Genomic DNA, 20,087 nt, shown 5'->3' with positions numbered 1-20,087 from the left:
AGAACGGAAGTAGCCGCGGTCCAGACAGGCAGAGGAAGAGGGGGTGTGTATTATGTCAGTCAGTCAGTCAGTCAGTGTGTTGCTGAATGCCAGTGGTCCTGGACCAGTCTCTCTTCCGTGCGTGTGTCTATGGTGTACACTACAAGCAGTAGTTTAGCCAGTACTCCATTTCCTTAAGGTTGCTGGGGAACTACAAGTCACAGCATGACAATCTTTAACATGTAGATGGATATGTCACAGTGTTTGACAGCTGCTTATAATTTTATTACTATTAAGTTGTTATGTATAGGCCAGCAGTTCCTCAGCACTCTAGATGAATATCTATCTATCTATCTATCTATCTATCTATCTATCTATCTATCTCATATCTATCTGTCTGTCTATCTAATGTATCATGTTTGATCTTGTCCTAACAGATCTCCTTGACTTAGAATGGGTTATCCAGGTTTCATTGTTTTTACCAGAATAACTAGTGCAGATCTGTCTTGTACGTATATTTTATATATGTTATGCTTTGATATGGTCATGTGATGTCAGACATTTTATCTATTCACAGGTTCTAGTTTATGGGATCTGACAAATCCTTTAACATAAAGAGGACCCCATGTCTTTTCTCGTAAGTATGTCCATACCCATGATGATTGATCATGCAACGTTTCATAATGGAAGAAATGGAGAATGAAATGCAAACGGTAGAAACCATTCTTCCCCCATACACCTCTACGCCCATGTCATTTTTAGGATCTTCACCACCTGCAAAGACATACTTTATAACATTCATGCTACCTGCAGCCATCACTAGTGGGAGCTAACTGCATGCTGTGTTTTAATACAGTGCAGTGTATAAAGCTATGTGAACACACACACACATGTATAGTTTCTGTTGATTTATTCACTAATAGGAGCAATGAAAATAATTAGATTTGTTGTTTGACAAATACAAATGGTATACAATAGACCCCAGAGACTATAAAGTCTTTATATCAGGGGACCCTGAATTTTACAAAATAGTGCAGTATGTTATCTAGAATTTTTCATTGAATGTGTAATGGAGGCGTCAAACAGTTCCCAAAATGTTAATGTGAACAAAACCTAACCAGTAAGCTCCTAAACTCTCTCTAGTGGTGAGACACCAGTGAAAGATAAACAATATATTTATTAGTATGTTACCTCTTATGAACCACTCTTTTGTTAAATACTGCTTGCTTTGTCTTGCAGTCTCTTCGCCCTTCCTCTCTTGTCATGTTTTCTTTCTTTTCACAGCGTTGGGTTTCAGACAGGATCCTGGTTGATGGTTTGAGGGAGTTGGAGTTCTTTGGAGGTAAGTCAGATATATGTTTACTATACTGAGAATGTTCCTCTTTTTTATTTGTATTAAATACAGTCCAAGTAAAGCTTATACACTGTGTAGTGTAGTCTTGAGGGTGATATTGGGCGCATGATTAATCTTTTTCATGGTCTTTGAACCTATGTATCATGCTCCACCCCGTCAGTTCATGCACTTGACATAACACACTGTAGTGTTTGCTGAAGAGTTCTTTACTGTATATTATGGAACATGAAAAAGCACCACATTGTAGCATTTATGGGAAAATTCTCATTTGTGTAGTATGTAAAGTAAACATTTTGCTATAGTTGTTTAATTTCTCAGTTATGAGTTGTATTCTCTTTTTAGACACAAAGCTATGTTCAGAATTCTGCTGGATTCCGGTGATTATTGTGAGACAGTTGTAGCCTGTGAAGTGCTTATAAAGTGCTTATATACACAGTCTGAGAAGGAACCAGCAGAATTTGTCATTTTTACTTGTGTAATGAGCAAAAAATGAACTAAAGCTCAAAATGAGTACATGGAGTTATTTTTAAAGTAGCAGTTGTATCCTATTCATGTGCTCTTATAAGCTGAGTGGATCCTCCTCTCCCTCCTTCCAGACTCGCATTTAGGGGACTCTCGAAGGAAAGTAAGTGAGACATCTTGTCTCTGCACCATGTGTCTGTTTGTACTGCATGGAGGCATTATGATGTGAGGCACAATTTCATCCCCAGCACCCTGGTCAGGCTGAAGGCTTCCACCTATTTCTATGTATGATCCAGTTAATGATATGTACAAGTATGGTTTTTCAGCAGAAAATTGATTTGGGTATTGTTGTTATGATTGATCTTTGGTTTAAAAAAAAATCAGTTTTGAAAAAGCCCTATGAAGAAGAAAATGGGAGCTGAGCTAAAGTTACACAGCTATGGCAGTAAAGTTTATGTAGCTGTCTGCCTTTACATACTGCATTTTTGCTAGCACCATGGCTTCTAATGTCAGGTGGGTACTGGTTGTTGAGGTCCACCGATGTGACATTAATGACCTGTATTGGACATTGGGCAGTCTGTTCTCTGGATGTATAAGCCTTTATATGTGGTGTCCTATCAGGTTTTCTGCTGCTAATCTTCCCAATGACTGCAGCAGATGTTGCATTTCTTTTTGGGACAGGGGATGTGTACTATAAAGAACAGTCCACACTCCCCCCTCCCCACATCCACCCATTATAACTACTTTTAGTTTCTTTACATGTAATTCTGCCAGAAGTATTTGTAAAAGAGCAAACAGCCAAGAAAAGCTCAAGTGATCCTAAATTAGGAGATCCAGGGATAATTGAATCAAACTCCCGATTATGTTGCCTGACACAAAAAAAACAAAAAAAAAAAACAACTTCTGAGCACAATAGGGAAAGCTGCTTGCTGTCTATGATTAAAGTCCCATCAGGGAAGAAAAGTTACCGACTCAGGTTTCAAAATAAATTCATAAATTATTTGAAATTATAATTGAATAACTTATACACTTATTGGCATTTTATAATTAATTAGAAGCATAGTTAAATATTTACTGTCATGAAGTAGAAGAACTTTACTGCTTTGGACTGACCATGGCTGTCATTTGTGATGGAGTCGGTTGTTTGGCCTACCAACTCCACAGCATTACATGCCATCAGGAATAACACAAGTAGCTAATCAGAAGTTGATAGGCCCTCCTTACACTTAATGTGAGCTATGAAAAGCTGCAGACTACTCTCAGAGCATTGTACAGTGTTGGCCAAAAGTATTGGCACCCCTGCAATTCTGTCAGATAATACTCTTGTTCTTCCAGAAAATGATTGCCAGCACAAACTCTTTGGTATTAATATCTTCATTTATTTTGCTTGCAATGAAAAAAAAAGTCAAATCATTGATCATTTTGCACAAAACTCCAAAAATGGCCCAGACAAAAGTATTGGCACCCTCAGCCTAATACTTGGTAGCACAACCTTTAGACAATATAACTGCGAACAACCGCTTCCGGTAACCATCAATGAGGTTCTTACAATGCTCTGCTGGAATTTTAGACCATTCTTCTTTGGCAAACTGCTCCAGGTCCCTGAGATGTGAAGGGGGCCTTCTCCAAACTGCCATCAAGAGATCTCTCCACAGGTGTTCTATGGGATTCAGGTCTGGACTCATTGCTGCCACTTTAGAAGTCTCCAGTGCTTTCTCTCAAACCATTTTCTAGTGCTTTTTGAAGTGTGTTTTGGGTCATTGTCCTGCTGGAAGACCCATGACCTCTGAGGGAGACCCAGCTTTCTCACACTGGGCCCTATATTATGCTGCACAATTTGTTGGTAGTCTTCAGACTTCATAATGCCATGCACACGGTCAAGCAGTCCAGTGCCAGAGGCAGCAAAGCAACCCCAAAACATCAGGGAACCTCCGCCATGTTTGACTGTAGGGACCGTGTTCTTTTCTTTGAAGGCCTCTTTTTTTTCCCTGTAAACTCTATGTTGATGCCTTTTCCCAAAAAGCTCTACTTTTGTCTCATCTGACCAGAGAACATTCTTCCAAAACGGTTTTGGCTTTCTCAGGTAAGTTTTGGCAAATTCCAGCCTGGTTTTTTTATGTCTCTGGGTAAGAAGTGGGGTCTTCCTGGGTATCCTACCATACAGTCCCTTTTCATTCAGACGCCGACGGATAGTACGGGTTGACACTGTTGTACCCTCGGACAGCAGGACAGCTTGACCTTGTTTGGATGTTAGTCGAGGTTCTTTATCCACCATCCGCACAATCTTGCGTTGAAATCTTGAAGACAAATTAAATGAAGATAATAATACCAAAGAATTTGTGCTTTCAATCATTTTCTGGAAGAAAATTAGTATTATCTGACAGAATTGCAGTGTTTCTGCTGTTCAGAGCATCTGTCAAGTAGCTGGAGTAGAAAGCTGCCATAAAGAGTGCTTTCTTTTTGGAGGACTTGTTATGTACAAGTTTATCCCGTTCCTCTCAATGTACCCTGTGAAATGCTGGTGGCCTTCAGGCAAATTGAACTTTTGTAACTTTGGTTCAAGCTGAGGACACCTTGTGATCGGCATACTTTTAGGAAACCCCTTTTAACAGAAAGGGATTGTTCAAACATGGAAAGCCTCTTAACTACATGAGGTATTGAAGTATTAGGCAGTTTTTAGTATTTTATATGCTATGTGCACACCTGTTCCTGGTTTCTGGTAGTGATCAGCATGGCATACTAAAATATTAGTTGCTCTTTGGAATGACTTTCCATTCTAACTAGTAGAGGAGCGTCCCAAATGGAGGAAATCATATACCCTTTTATACTTTACTAGTGGGACAACCCCATTAATGAAGACCAATTAAAATTTTTGATTCTTTTCCTTAAAGGGATTTTTTTTTTTTTTTTTGCCTTTTCTTGATTTTCTGCTTTGTGGCTTGTACATATCCTTGAACTAGTTGCCATTGTTTTTCAGCCTGCTATCCTTTCCACCTAGAGTATATATTGTAAAGTGGAGTTGATTGTTTGAGCTCAGAAAGCCAGTAAGATATCTTAAGTAAATATAAAGTAAAATGATGATATGAAATGAAAATCTGGAGCTTCTTGGCAGGTCCCTGATAAGATTTGCTGTAGACCAAGCTGCTGGGATGAGACTGTGGAGCTTGCACAAGTTTTTCCCATACTGTACAGTGTTATGACATCTCTCATTTCATTACCATGTTCACATTCAGCATCTCAAATGTCTTAGGTACAGATTTATTAATATAGTCCCAAAATGTCCTTTGCCGATATTTTCTCACACAGCCAAATGTAAACCCCCTGGTCTCTAGTCATCTAGCTGTCCATCTAGGTACATATATTTCCTATACTTTGAAGACTATTTCATCAGGGTTTTTCCTATCTGTAACCACTTAGGCCTTGTTTAACCTTATCTGTTTTCATTTACCAAAAGTCATTTATGATCCCTTCCAAGTCTTAAGCCCGGGTCACATCTGGTTTTGGGATTCTGTTTGGGGAGTCTGCTTGGGAACCCCAAACGTAAACCTATACGCATAGAAAAGTGGTTACCTGGGAAAACTTGCAGACCCCATGCATTATAATGGGGACTGTGTGGTTTCAGTTTGGTTTCCGCACAAATTATGCGGAGAGAAAAGTTCTACTTGCAGTACTTTTCTCCCACATGTTTTGTGCGGAAACTGAATGGAAACCACATTCACCCCATTATAGTCTACAGGGTCTGCATGTTTTCCCAGGTAACCACTTTCTATGCGTATAGGTTTCTGTTCGGGGGTCCCCAAACGGACTCTCCGAATGGAATCCCAAACGCAGATGTGAACCAGGACTTATTTGATGTGTAGATGACAGTACAAAGGATATAATCTTTTCTTTTTTTAAATGAAATGTGAGAACTTAGATATAGATTGAGTCCCAGGGTTTGACTGCCAGGTTTCTCAAGGTACAGTAAGGTTACGGTTCCCATGTGTCAAATTTCTGAACACGAAAGTCCAGACCTTGCGACTTTCCCTATTCATGTATATTCATCCATGTTTACTTTCCACAAGAGCTATCATACTTGCTGTTTCTGGGCCTGCAAATCTAAATAATGACTTCATCTTTGGAAAAGAACTGAGATTGTATGAATATTTACCTGGCCGTGTTAATGGTGGATGTGATCTATAGTTCCTGTCTGTAGTCTGCCCAGAAGTATATAGTCTCCTATTGACATGACATAAGTTATTGCAGTCACTATACTTAACAATGTGGGTTGACATGATTAGAATAAAACTGGCTGCGGCAGGAAGGAAATGTAGAAGAGTTGCGAGCGTGTATCGGGGTACAAACCAGATTTAGAGATTGCAATGGAAAAGACAGCAGAAGTGACTCCTAGAGTGGAATTTGGTATTTCCAATATACTCTGCACAGCTTACATACGCTTCACCATGAGCTGTGCATTCACATCTGGGAAACTAATACTCTCTACACCCCCTGATAAATTCTTTGAGTGGTGCAGTTTTAAAAATGGAATTACTCCCTATGGGATTCCACTTTATTATTATTATTATTTATTATTTATTTATTTATTTATATAGCACCATTAATTCCATGGTGCTTTACATTTGGGGGTTTACATACAATACACAAAATATACAGGCAGATATAATACTAACAATGACCGACTGGCACAGTGGGGTAGAGGGCCCTGCCCGCGAGGGCTTACAATCTATGAGGGAAGGGGGTAGAGACAGAAGGAGAGGGGGAGACTGTACAGATGGCAGAACGGTGATAGTGTTATTGGAGGTTGTAGGCCTTCCTGAATAGGTGAGTCTTCAGGGCCTGTGAGTGTGGGGGTCAGTCTTTTGTATCTTAGTAAGGAGTTCCAGAGTATGGGGGATGCTCGGGAGAAATTTTGGAGGAGGTTGTGTGAGTAACGGATGAGAGCAGAGCGGAGCAGGAGGTCATTGGAGGATCTGAGGTTATGTGTGGGCAGGTAGTGGGAGATTAGTTCAGAGATATATGGAGGGGACAGGTTTGTATGGCTTTGTATGTTAACGTTAGTAGCTTGAACTCAATTCGCTGGGCTATGGGTAGCCAGTGGAGGGATTGGCAGAAGGGAGCAGCCGATAAGGATCGGGGGGTGAGGTGGATTAAGCGAGCAGCACAGTTTAGGGTGGACTGGAGGGGGGTGAGGGTGTTAGCTGGGAGTCCATGGAGAAGGGTGTTGCAGTAATCTAGGCGGGAGATTATGAGGGCCTGGACGAGCATCTTGGTAGTTTCCGGGGTTAGGAAGGAGCGGATTCGGTGGATGTTCTTGAGCTGGAGGCGACAGGAGGTGTTGAGGGTTTGAATATGTGACTTGAATATGTGACTTGTATATAGTCTCCTAATGACATGACATAAGTTATTGCAGTCACTATACTTAACAATGTGGGTTGATGTGAAGATAAAACGCCAGTCACCGGAGAAGTTAGTGGGGAGGACGGCAACAAATAACATTCTCTGGATAGCTCTATGTAGTTTCCATTGGTTGTCAGCCCACTCGGCTAGTCAGAAGTGTGGAGGAGGCTAATAAACTGAGAGGTGGACAGTTTATCCCAATTATGTGTGAGATCTGTGCTGTTGCTATTTGACTGAAGCCTTGTACTTGTGTAATATTGGTGTTAACATATAGGAGATAATGTCCTTTAACATGTTGGTTGTTGGTAATGTCACATTTTGGCTCTGATTCATGATGTTAGGAACTGGCTGGGAAAGGTGAAAAATCATACTCTCCTGTCCCCAGCAATTTGGTGTCCACCACCTCTGTTTGGTCCAGCGTTTGCCATGCATTTGCTTGCGGAAGTCCTGTGCCACATATAGCATCACTCACATATGTCACCGGTTACTGTCTCAGCAGTCGTGTGCAGAGTAGGACTTCTGCTGACAAAGGCATGGATCGCACCAGACTGGACAGCAACAGCAGACACCAGAGCGCTGGGGACAAGAGTGTGTGTTTTTGTTTTGTCTTTGTGTGTTTCACCTTCTTCAGTCTTTTCCCTGAGGCCTGAAATTCATGGACAACCCCTTTAATAGGTGGGATAAATTTAGCAACAAGTCAGTTCTTGAAGCAGGAAAAATGGGTAAGCGTGAGTATCTTTAGATTTTGACAAAGCCCAAATTATAATGGCTAGAAGGCTGGACCAAAGCATCTCCGAAACAGCAGATCCTGATATGTGGTTGTTAGGACCAATCAAAAAGGGACAGGAAAGGACAACAAGTAAATTAGCAACAAGGTCATGAAATTATTACTGGCGGGGATAGATAAGTATATCATACTAGAACATTGAAATGAATGGAAAGCAGATTTTGGAGCAGATTTTTGGAATCGGCAAATTTTCTCTGACAAATTCAGTGACAGATTCCTGCATGTGAGCCAGCCCTACCTAGACTTAATATAACTAAATCTATTACGTTGCTTATCCTGAGTTACATTCTATATTACACTGTAGAGATACAGTTACTATTCTGCTGGTGGAGTCGCTGTATTTCTTTATATTATATTAGTTATCTTGTATCTATACTGAGTTACATCCGATATTCAGAGACACAACCCCTGCTTGGCTAGTGAAGATGCTGTGTGCATACATTGCATATATTGTACCGATCCTGAGTTACATCCTGTATTATACTTCAGAGCTGCACTCACTATGGACTGCTAAAATAGAAGACTCCAACAGAGCCCAATGGGGCTCATCGGCCGTCCGTTCTTTTTTGGGTAGTTTCTGATGTACAGATAACCTTTCAAAGTACGTAAATCATTACAGCAAGACATTTAACTAAAGGGAAATGCTGAGTGATATCAACTCTAAACTTTGCAGAATTGTAAATGCAGCTCTGGAGTATAACGCAGACTGCAACTCTGACACCGTTGACTATATATAATAGTAGAGCTTTATTCATCTTCTAATCCATGGACATTTACTTCTCATTTCATTAATATGCCATCATATTAAACATCATATTGTGGTTTGTTCCAGAGAGATAATATTTGGTATCTTACCCATTTTCATGTATAACAGTGTTGTATCTCCTCATCTGTCTGGCATCATATGTTTTGATCTAGGTACTACCCAAAATCTAATTTTATGTTTCTTTTGTGTCACTTCCAGACGGATGAAGCAGCCAGCGCTGAGTCTATAGCCTCCTGTCGTGGTCCGGACACCATGGGGGTATATACACCGGACAGTAATTGCTATGATTTGCTCACTATCATAGGTAAGAGGGGGACACAGGGAAGGATACTGATAGTTTTTAGAAGCTGCCAAGGTGAACCCCTTTACAGGGTACTGATAGTTTTTAGAAGCTGCCAAGGTGAACCCCTTTACATATATATATATATATATATATATATATATATATATATATATATATATATGAATCCCACCTGCCTCAATTCGTTGTATGACCCATCTTACTTTACCCAAGTATTTCTTTCTTTCTTGTTTTCATATGATGCTTGGTGCAAAGGAGGATAAACAAATTTCCTTGGTCTGATATGTGATAAAGTAGAAAATCTGATAATCTGGCAATTGCTTTCCGCACAGAACTGCAATATAACAGGGACTATATCCATGACTAGAACGTGAAGACTGACCTTGAGACTAACTCGTGTGATTTTCCCCTTTTATAAAGTGATATCATATTGCTATTCTGGGGTTGACCTTCAGAACCCCCGCCAGTCATTGAAGTGGTTGCAGTGCTCTAAACATTTGGTGGTGGTTGGGGCTGGTATTACAAGCTCATACTTCTTAGTTGTAATACCAGGTCTAGCCAATACTTAGTACAAAACTATGAGGAGTGCCAAGGCCAGTTCACTCACTCATTTCACTCATTGACAAGATGCCCATCCTAGGGATAGGTCGTCCATTTTTTAGCCCTGGAAAACCTGCTCAAGCCTTTCAACTCTGACAAGTGAGTTTTATATTCTTTTCTATGGGCTAGTTCACACGGGGACATGGAGGAGGATTTTGACAGCGGAATCCAAGTCATAATCCTCCTCCATACAATGTTAGTCTATGGAGAATGCTAGCAAGAAAATGCGCAGAAAAAACTGTGACACGGTTTTTTCAGCCTATTCACTTTACAGGAGGGAAAAACAGCCTGTTTTTTTTTTTTTTTTTTTTTTTAGCTATTTTTACAAAAAAAAGCTCCAAAAAAAGCTTGGCAAGGTCCAAAAAAACCTTCCCAATTAGGAAGCTTTTTTTTTCTGGTGCCAAAATAAGCCACACGTTATTTACGTGTGAACTAACCCTATGACTGTCTGGTAATCTGGAACCCACCAGGTCTTGCAGATGTCAGATTAAAGGAAATATACTTTGTCTATATATAAATTAGGTACCGGCATCTTGGATTAATGCTTCTTACTATACCCACTGGAAAGAAGCAGTAGTATGAATTCATACTTTTCGTAGTGCCATGATAACCAACATTCTCTGATAGGCCATAATAGCTTGAGCTCTGGGTAACCAGATCCCTTGGAGAGTTTAATGTAGTTTGCCTATGCATACAAGGCCTCATCTCCTCTGTAAACTATGGCCACACAACCTGCCAGTCTAAGGATCCCCACAAATCCTATCCTAAGAATATTACATAAGTGTTAAGTGCCAAGATCCCTTAGACTATATGAAAAAGGTTATTGCTTTCTAATTTTTTTTTAAATTTTTTTAACTCTAGGAAAAGGCTTTGAGGACCTGATGACAGTCAACTTGGCACGTTATAAACCTTCTGGAGAGTATGTTTGTATCAGAAGGGTTAATATGGAGTCCTGCACCAATGACATGGTTGCCTTCTTGCAGGTAAGGAGAACACACATATATGTAGGTAAAAGAGGGTAGTGTTATGTTGTGAGAGGGCTCCAATTGGTGAAAGCAGGGTCCGCAGCAGCACAAAGTATTTCACAGTGTAATGACTTTGTGGGATGGAGTTCCACATGACTAGTAGTAAAGACATGGCTGCATGTGACTTTGCAACAACACTGTGGATCTGAAGAAGGGAATGGTGCTGCGTGAGAGTCAGAGGACAATGTAAAGTACACAATAAGCACAGGCTTCTCCACGAAAGAGCTTCCCACAGTCAAAATGGACAGCTCTTTCTATAACATCAGAAAGTAATTCTATTGTCCAAGCACTGATGCACAAAATATAAAACTTAACGTTTATTATTAACCTCTAAAAATGCTTGATTCAAAATTATGAATAAAATTGGCCCTTCAACACCAAGCCACAGAAAAATAAATGCAATCCCAAAGTTTCACGTAGGGACAAGAACACCGGATATATCACATAACCATATTCAAGTAAGTAGAAAAAAGGTTTGATCTTACCAAATCAGATGACTGCTAGGGTTAATTGTATAGGTTCAGTTTGGGACTACCCTTGTTAGGGCGGGAGCTAATACAGAGGGACAGCGACCTAGGGACATCTAGGGTCTGTCAGTCCGCTGGTGTCATTCTGAACAGTACACTGTGATCATCTGATTTGGTAAGATCGAACCTTTTTTCTACTTACCTGCATATGGTTATGTGATATATCCGGTGTTCTTGTCCCTACTTGAACCTTTGGGATTGCATTTATTTTTCTGTGGCTTGGTGTTGAAAGGCCAATTTTATTCATGTTTTTGAGTCAAGCATTTTTGGGGTTAATAATAAACGTTAAGTTTTATATTTTGTGTAAGCTAATGTAAAGTAGCAGTGATGTGACGATCCACTTGTACCTTCTATGTTAATACTATAGTTGTTGATCACTGGTAACTTTCTTTTTACATTAACCTTGTGTTTTCTCTGCAGACTGAACTACATGTGTCCAAGCTGTTTAACCACCCCAACATCCTCCCTTACAGAGCAACGTTCATTGCTGATAATGAGCTGTGGGTGGTCACCCCGTTTATGGCTTATGGTGAGTAGAAAGGGGCACACGTAGCAGATGAATTGCAAAGCACACAGTAAACACCCAGCACTAATGCCCATGGTCGGTGCCCACACTGATCATGGGTATTAACGCCTTTGGCGCCACGGTCAAAACTGACCAAGGCGCCATTTTCCCGGTGAACACCGGCACCCGGAGCAAGCTTAGGGGCTCGGATCCCATTGTCATGACAATAGGGAGCCTTGTGAAGGCTTCCCGGCCTGTCGTTCACTGGATTCTATTGCAGGCTCTATTGCATAGAAGCCCTGGTGTTTTGCATTAGTGATCAGACCCCTGGGGTTCAAGACCCCTAGGAGGTCTAATAAATGCATAGAAAAAATATCAAAAAACGAGTCAAAAATGAAAATCTAAAAAATTCCATTGGTGGGAAGGGGTTAACACTATTGTAAAAGCATTATTACTGTGCATAACATTTTTTACGTCTGCCTAAAACATTTGTGCACCATTATACATATAACTGCTTCTGCCACTTACTTGCTTTGGTGTTCTATGGATTCCTTCTCAGAAAGCCCACCTATTGTGTCCATTGGTGATGGTCTAACACATGCTCAGTAGCTCAGTCAGGTCACCCGGATTATTGTTTATAGGCACCGTGGATTGATTTCAGCTATTTTGCAGGTCAGCTAATAAGAATCATTTTAATATACACTAGGACAGAGGTACTAATCAAAATGCATCAGGAGTCTGTTACAAATTTAGCCAGAATTCTGGTGTGCACCACCTTTAAGTGTAATCAAGCTTTATTGAAATTTTATATGGAAGAAAAGAAAAATGCTAAGCATAAAACACAAGTAAGTGCCTCTAGCCAGTGCATAGGGTCTGTGCCACATTTATTGAATGTTTTGGACACTTTTTGCACCTAGCTATAAAGGCTTGGCTTGGAATCACTGCATTGCACCAACATTTTATTGTAAAAATGATCTATAGCAGTGATGGCAATCCTTTTAGAGCCTGAGTGTCCAAACTTCAAACCAAAACCCACCATTATCGCAAAGTGCCAACACGGCAATTTAACCTTAATACTGTGTGGATCCCACAATTTCAGACAGTTACGGATCCGCTAAATATGATCATGTAAATGAGGCTTTACAGAGCTTTCAATAATACAAACAACTTTATACTGAAAAATAGAACTTTGCAATTGGTATACTTTTGATCAATTAATGTTCACTACTTACATCGCACAGGATCTGTTTTATAGTGACCGTGCAATGTTATTACAGTCTGTACTAATATCATGTCTGCTATAAAACAGATACTGTGTGATATAAATAGAGAAGGGCCCCCAGACTGTACAATCTGCCCAACAGTGGCCCCTACACAGTACAATGTGCTCCACAGTGGCCCCTACACAGTACAATGTGCTCCACAGTGGCCTCCAGACAGTACAGTCGCTGTCCCATGGACTATTTACAGTTTTCAGCTGTATGTGCATTTTCACATACAGCTGAAAGAAACATTTGCTACCTGATTCCCCATTAGTGAACAATCAGGGCGCCTGGAAGGGCAAGTCACATACAGCTGAAAACACATGTGCCATAAGTTCACCACCATGGACCTATAGTAAGCCAATCAGGAGGTGTACTAAAAAAGTTACAAAGATGTCTAAAGATGCACCAATGTTACCATACAACCAGCAGCCTTTAATAAATATGTACCAACAATATCTAGACACTTTTTTTTTTTGGTTTTTGTTTTCTTTTTTTTTTTTTTTATAAAGGATTTCAGTTTGTGTGATCCAAATTATTATTGTATCGTGACCAATCCTCCTAAGTGTGTACTAAATCCTTACAAGTAGAAAATAGGGTAAGGGTTCATTGCTTCTTCTCTTCATGCATAGACTATGTCTCTTGTGTTTTTTGTTTTTTACAGGATCAGCCAAAGACCTGATCTGCACACACTTCACAGATGGCATGAGTGAGCTGGCAATTGCTTACATACTGCTAGGAGTGTTGAAAGCCCTGGATTATATTCATCACATGGGATACGTACACAGGTAATTCCATCTAACCTTTATGTACTGCATATCCTTGAGTCACCCGTACTCTTTCCTGATGTTTTTTGATATCTCCTTGAAATGCTGGCTGACTGCCATTATGGTTTCCACTGAATTACTTGCAGCTGCTTGGTGTCATTAGTATTCGTTGATCGGCTATAATTCAACAGACTTGGCTGCCAGTAACTGGGTTCTTCAGGTCTGCATTACTTGCATAGGAGGATTTTGGTGGACTTCATGTGTCTTTGTTGTTGTGTTGTCTGCTGTAAATTCTCAGAACTCAGTGTTGATGCTCTTCCTCTTAGGAGTGTGAAGGCCAGTCACATCTTGATCTCTGTGGATGGTAAAGTTTATCTTTCTGGTCTGCGAAGTATTCTTAGTATGATAAACCATGGTCAGCGTCTTAAAGTCGTTCATGACTTCCCAAAGCACAGCTCTAGGGTCCTCCCATGGCTTAGCCCAGAGGTCTTACAGCAGGTAGGGGCATGATACCCTTTATCATTTGAACTGTCTCCTTGTCATATTGATTTCTATAGATTGTTATTTTGTTACTTTTTCCTAAGAACCTACAGGGATATGATGCAAAGTCTGACATCTATAGTGTAGGAATCACAGCTTGTGAATTGGCTAATGGTCATGTGCCATTCAAGGACATGCCAGCAACTCAGGTAAGGGAAATTACAGAATCCACAAAGAAGTTACTCAGGATTATGTGAGTGTCAGTTATGTCTTTTTCTCACATGTCCTTCCTCGTTCCCCTAGATGCTTTTGGAGAAGTTAAATGGCACAGTACCCTGCCTGCTGGATACAGCTACAATCCCTGCATCTGAGCTTACCATGATGACCTCACGTTCAGGAGCTGACTCTGGTATTGGTGAGGGGACCTCCTGTCGCCCGTCCAATGGAGAGCCAAGCATGCACCCCTACAATCGTAGCTTCTCTCCTCATTTTCACAACTTAGTAGAGCTGTGTCTACAGAGGAACCCTGAATTGAGGTGAGTAGGAACAGCATGATCCTATACATCCCTAGCAAAGGCCGTATTACATGTAGTTATATTGTAGGATTCAGTTAAATTAAAATGAAAAGCTAATTGTCATATTTAACAGTGATTTTTAATAATGATGTTGTATACAAGAGAGGAGACAGATGCGAGCAGATTGATATCTAGATTCAGTAGATTCTGGACTTTAATTAAAGGGGTATTCATCTATTAACATGTATCTCCTATCAACATTGGTAATGACAGTAGTTCATTCATACTGCAACTCATTTCAGAAACATTTACATAATTACATAGTTGATGAGCTTGGATGAAGACTCTGTTCCATCAGGTGCAACCTTTAACCCTACAGTGATCCAGAAGAAGGCAGAAAAACAAACAAAACCATGAGGTCCATGCCAATTGCCCCAAGTCAGGGGAAAAAAATCCTCCCCGACTCCAATCTGGCAATCCGTATAAAACACTGGATTGGCTTTCCTTACCAAAATCTAAAACCCATAACATAATATTTTTCTGTTTGAGGAAGGTATCCAGGCCTCTTTGAACTTGCTCAATGAATGCAGTGAATTCCATAGCCTCCTTGTTCTTGCAGTAAAAAAAATCCACGTCTATGTTGCTGGTGAAATTTTCTCTTCTCTTGATTTAGAGGATGTCCCCTTGTCACTGTCATCGGCAAAGGAGTAAAAATATCCTTAGAAGGTTCTTTGTGCTATCCCTCCATGTATTTATACATTGTTATTAGGTCTCCCCATTTAACATCTTTTTTTTTTCTAAACTGAATAATCCAAAGTTTATTAATCTATTGTACTCCAGTCCACCTATTCCCCTAATAATTTTAGTCGCCCTTCTCTGCACTCTCTCTAGTTTCAGTTATGTTTTTCTTGTTTATCGGGGTCCAAAATTGCGCACAATATTCTAAGTGTGGCCATACCAGTGATTTGTATAGAGGCATAACGATGTTCTTGTCATGAGTATCTAGATCTCTTTTAATGCATCCCATAATTTTATTTGCCTTGGCAGCAGCTGCCTGGCACTGGTCACTAAAGGTAAGCTTGTTGACCATCAAAATCCCTAAGTCTTTTTCAGTGGCAGTCTTACTCAGTAATTTACTATTAAGGACATAATCATACAATCATAGTTTACTTTACAGAGTTTAGTATCATCTGCACATATTCTCCACTTCAGGGCTGAGTGCCAGCTCAGTCCAGTCTATCTCTGGATACCTCACATGATTGTTTTTCACACTCTTTTATCTATATTACACCAATTTGCATTCAGTTTATCATCTTTTCTGTTTCTGATCAGATATGATCTTTTTTTTTTTTCTCTCTCTCTCCTCTGTGCTCTGCTATCCATCCCATGATTCTTCAACACAGCATGACCTGGGCAGCTAGAGACAGTGCCAACTCTACCTCCTTGGAGGATATAGTATTTATTCCCTCTCTATATTCTGCTAAATAATCTGAAAGACCATAATCATTCAGTCAGAGACAGTGGCGTAACTAAACCCTTGTGGGCCCCGATGCAATCTTTTGTCCGGGGACCCCCTACCTCATCCCTACAGCGAATACTTAATAGTGAAAGATATGGGTGCTAAGGAATTTAATCAACCTTAGGGTTGTTCGGGGAATCTGTGGGTCCCCTTGGTTTATGAGCCAGATGGAAGCTGCAATCTCCATACTGATGCTAGTGCTTATGGGCCCCCAAAGGCTCCTGAGCCCTGGTGAGACTGCACCCTCTGCACCCCTTCAAGTTATGCCCCTGGTCAGAGAGGTAATCTTTGTCATTATAACTGTGTGACAGAAGCTGTCTTATCTGATGTGTGGTACAATCCATGCACCTTCACCCTACAAAGAATCTGTTGTCTGAGATGTAACTCCCTTAAAAGAACAAAGGATCAAGTCATTCTCAGGGGTTCAGCTTTGAATCATTTGACGCAACTGAAGAGAGGGATCCCATTCATTCATATAGGAATAACTATATACTACTCTTAACTCGTACTGACCTCGGATATGGGAATGATTTATTGCCAGGTGAGATATACGGGGAAGAGCGGTCCTGCACGGACTGTAGAAGAAACGTGACACAACATTGACCCCAGGGAAGCAGTGTATGTCCTGTGATTTCAATCCTGACGAAAGGAGAGTGAAAGCAGGGAGATGAATCATGGGAAATGTAGTTTTCCTCAGATTCCCTGTATGTAAATAACAGTGATATAAGGGCTGCACAAGATAAACAATGCTGTGGATGTGCTTGCAGATCATACAGAGAAGGCTGCGTGTCACTGAGTAGGACTACCTACTAGACTTATGTCTCGAGTGATCAAGGATTTAAAGTGCTACTCTCACAAGACAGTGACCTTTTAAATACGGACTCCTGTGCCAGCAATGAAATTATAAAGAGGGATAGAAGGTCGGGGTTAAGTTTCTTCTGTTGTCATAACCTTCTCATTTCTTTGTTGCAGGCCAAATGCTGGCACATTGCTCAATCATTCCTTCTTCAAACAGGTAGTAGTATAGCTCTGTCTATGCCTTCTGACAAAGGGATATGATAATATGTATGTACGATAACATGTAACACTATCAATCTTTCCCAGATAAAGCGCAGGGCATCAGAAGCCCTCCCCGAGCTACTCCGCCCTGTTTCACCCATCACAAACTTTGAGGGAGCAAGAAATTCCGAACCCCAGGGCGTGATGGAATTGGCATCTGATCTGGAGCACTTGGATGTGGACGATTGGGACTTTTAAGGCAAAAAAGTGATGGACTGGGTGGGGTATGGGGAGGATACAAATCCTGTTAATGTTTACACAGCATGGGCCCTTTTCGGGTCTCACTTATTGTAGGTGCATGAGGAAACCTACCACCAAAAAGAAAGGGTAGACGCTGACACTGGTGTTGGCATCTTCCTTCTGTCACTTTGTGTTTCCTTTCATGGAGGTCGGCACACTATGCTGGAAACTTAGTTAACCTGGTCAGCACTGTATGGATCTAACACATCACTGTTCAATACCTGTAAGGGTCCAGCTTAGTGGGAATGGAGGACACACATAGCTCTGGTGTCTTAGTCACCTGCAAGTAGATATGCCCGGGAAGCCTTTTCATCGCTGATAAGCACCTGTAATGTTTTGATAAATCCTGTTTATCTCCACAATTTTCTTGTGATATATAATCGGTCTTACCGTAGCACTTCAGAGACAGAGCAGTAATACCAGTGTGGTTTTTAAGGTGATATGCATGTAATTTTTAATAAACTTTTATAGCTCATCCACTTGAAGCGATCAATAGGTTGACATCACCACCTTGGAGACTGTTTGGTAGGGTAACACCATGCAGTTCATAGAAGAAGGAATATTATGACGGAGGATTAGCATGCTTCCCCTCCCCCGCACACACTTCATTCTATTAGACCTACAATCACGATAACGTTCAATAAAACTAGGGGTCCAAGACTTGGGGCTGTGTTATGGCTCTGTGAAACGTTCCATAACTGGTTTATTAGAGAGCTGCCATAGCATATTATTTTTATCCATATCTAGTATTAGAGGAGTACTGTTGCTCTGCCAGGCACTGTCAGCAAAATACAAGCAATGTATAAGCCTCCTTTATAAAAGAGAGGGGAGTAGATGACACTATGGTTGTCATTACAACACTTTCTCCTTGTAAAGAACTCAAACATGCCGGAATCTCCAAGGAGAGCAGCAGCTAGAATCTGCTGTATACAATGCTACTTCTTTAAAGGTCTTCTTTTCCCAGACACAGCGCCACTCTGGTGCACAGGTTGTGTCTGGTATAGCAGTTCAGCACCATTCACTTCTATACTACAAGTTCAGAGACAGTCCATAAACTAGAGTGGCAATGTTTGGGGAAATAGCAAGCATTTCTTCTAATTCTGGACAACTTAATGTGGCACATTCTGTAATAAAAGTGCATACATATATTGCTCATAAAGCATTTGCCCTCAAACATAACCATATTTCAATTTGTAGACAATTAAAAGTTAAATACTTTATAATAAAATTTTGCAGAGTTCTGAAAATTTTCTCTAACCATCATTAGTGGTGACAGTCTTATATCTTGTTAGGTTACCAGTGGATACGACCACAAATGCAGAACCTTTCTTTGGTCTGGGACTTGCTAGGAACCCAGTCATGATTTCCTTAATGTGGACAGGTTGTCAGGGACAGAAGAAAATGACCAACCACAATAAGGGAATTGTACCCGGCTATAGAAAGTTTCTGCATTCATGAGGGTTTGCATGCAGTACTGGACAGAGCCTATGACTGAGGGTGGTGCTATTTCTATAAATTAAATAAACAACCCATTCAAAGGGATAAGATATCATATGCATAGACTGTAAAAACTCATATTCAATGAGAAAGCTGGGATAGTTCATATAGGAGGAAGATTTCATTTATTCTATATATTTCTACGTTCCTGGGGTGTTACACTTGGGTTAAGTATAGATCTATTAAGCACTAGTAGTATTCGATTGAATATCTCATCGGCATAGGAATGCGTGTAATCGGCTGAACACCAAGGGGTTAAACGCAGCGAATATTTGAAGCATTTAACCCCTTGGTGTTTGGCCGATTACACGCATTCCTATGCCAGCGAGGTATTTGATCGAATACTACTCGCTCATCACTATTAAGCACCTCTTCTGTTGATGGATTCTTTTTAATATATACTTTCTGTCTATCCTAAAAAGATATATATTACAGAAAGATGTCCCTTCTGTAATATATAACAGAACATGATGGGAATGCTGAGTGAATTATATGGTGACTTGTATTCTATATAGCGGATTTAGATTTTATATACGCCCTTCTACAGGGGAAAGTTTGACTTATAAGAGATGGGGCTGTTGGATTTCTTATACCCCTTTTATCGGTATGCCCTAACAGATCTTAGCAACATTATCCTTCTGCATAAAAGCATAGCTGCCAGAAACAATGCCACTCTCTTCTATTGCCTAAGTGCGGTACTACACCGTGGAATGCACTACCGAACTTGGGTTATGGAAAAAAGTGCTGTGCTTTGGTTTGTTTCTTTTAACTTTTTTTTTTCTTTAAATCTTACAATCCCTTTAAGTAACAGCAGTACCCTGAGATGTCAACATTTTATTACCGTGATTTACAGCTTGGGACGTCCAGTTGGGACCTGTACATGTATCGCACAAGTATGTTTAGTCCAGTGTATGAATTGACAAGCTGGAGATACTGTTACAAGCATTTTGTTGCCAAATTGAATAAATTTTAACTATTTCACATAATTTCTTCTGATGTCCTGAGTACTATTACAGCTGTTGCATAAAAGGGCCCAGTCTGTATG

At 40.4% G+C, this 20,087-nt stretch overlaps 1 protein-coding gene across 3 annotated transcripts; it reads left to right on the top strand.

The window, feature by feature from the left end:
- Window positions 1–8: 8 nt before the first annotated feature.
- Window positions 9–19,289, top strand: STRADA (STE20 related adaptor alpha). 3 transcript variants are annotated; one of them, XM_075277085.1, is made up of 13 exons: window positions 9–43; window positions 557–616; window positions 1,264–1,321; window positions 1,930–1,958; window positions 8,944–9,049; window positions 10,508–10,629; window positions 11,619–11,727; window positions 13,630–13,753; window positions 14,059–14,230; window positions 14,317–14,421; window positions 14,516–14,748; window positions 17,219–17,261; window positions 17,351–19,289. In XM_075277085.1, the coding sequence occupies exons 2-13, from the start codon at window positions 605–607 to the stop codon at window positions 17,501–17,503; spliced, it is 1,266 nt and encodes a 421-aa protein (XP_075133186.1). In that variant the 5' UTR covers window positions 9–43; window positions 557–604; the 3' UTR covers window positions 17,504–19,289. The 3 variants fall into 3 exon arrangements, with proteins under 3 accessions (XP_075133186.1, XP_075133187.1, XP_075133189.1); XM_075277086.1 differs by lacking the exon at window positions 9–43 and adding an exon at window positions 68–117; XM_075277088.1 differs by lacking the exons at window positions 9–43; window positions 1,930–1,958.
- The last annotated feature ends 798 nt before the right edge of the window (window positions 19,290–20,087 follow it).

Source organism: Leptodactylus fuscus, chromosome 6 (genome assembly GCF_031893055.1).
Source record: "Leptodactylus fuscus isolate aLepFus1 chromosome 6, aLepFus1.hap2, whole genome shotgun sequence".
Lineage (NCBI taxonomy): Eukaryota > Metazoa > Chordata > Amphibia > Anura > Leptodactylidae > Leptodactylus > Leptodactylus fuscus.
Note: the sequence above shows the minus strand (reverse complement) of the source record. Positions and strands in the feature narration are given on the sequence as shown.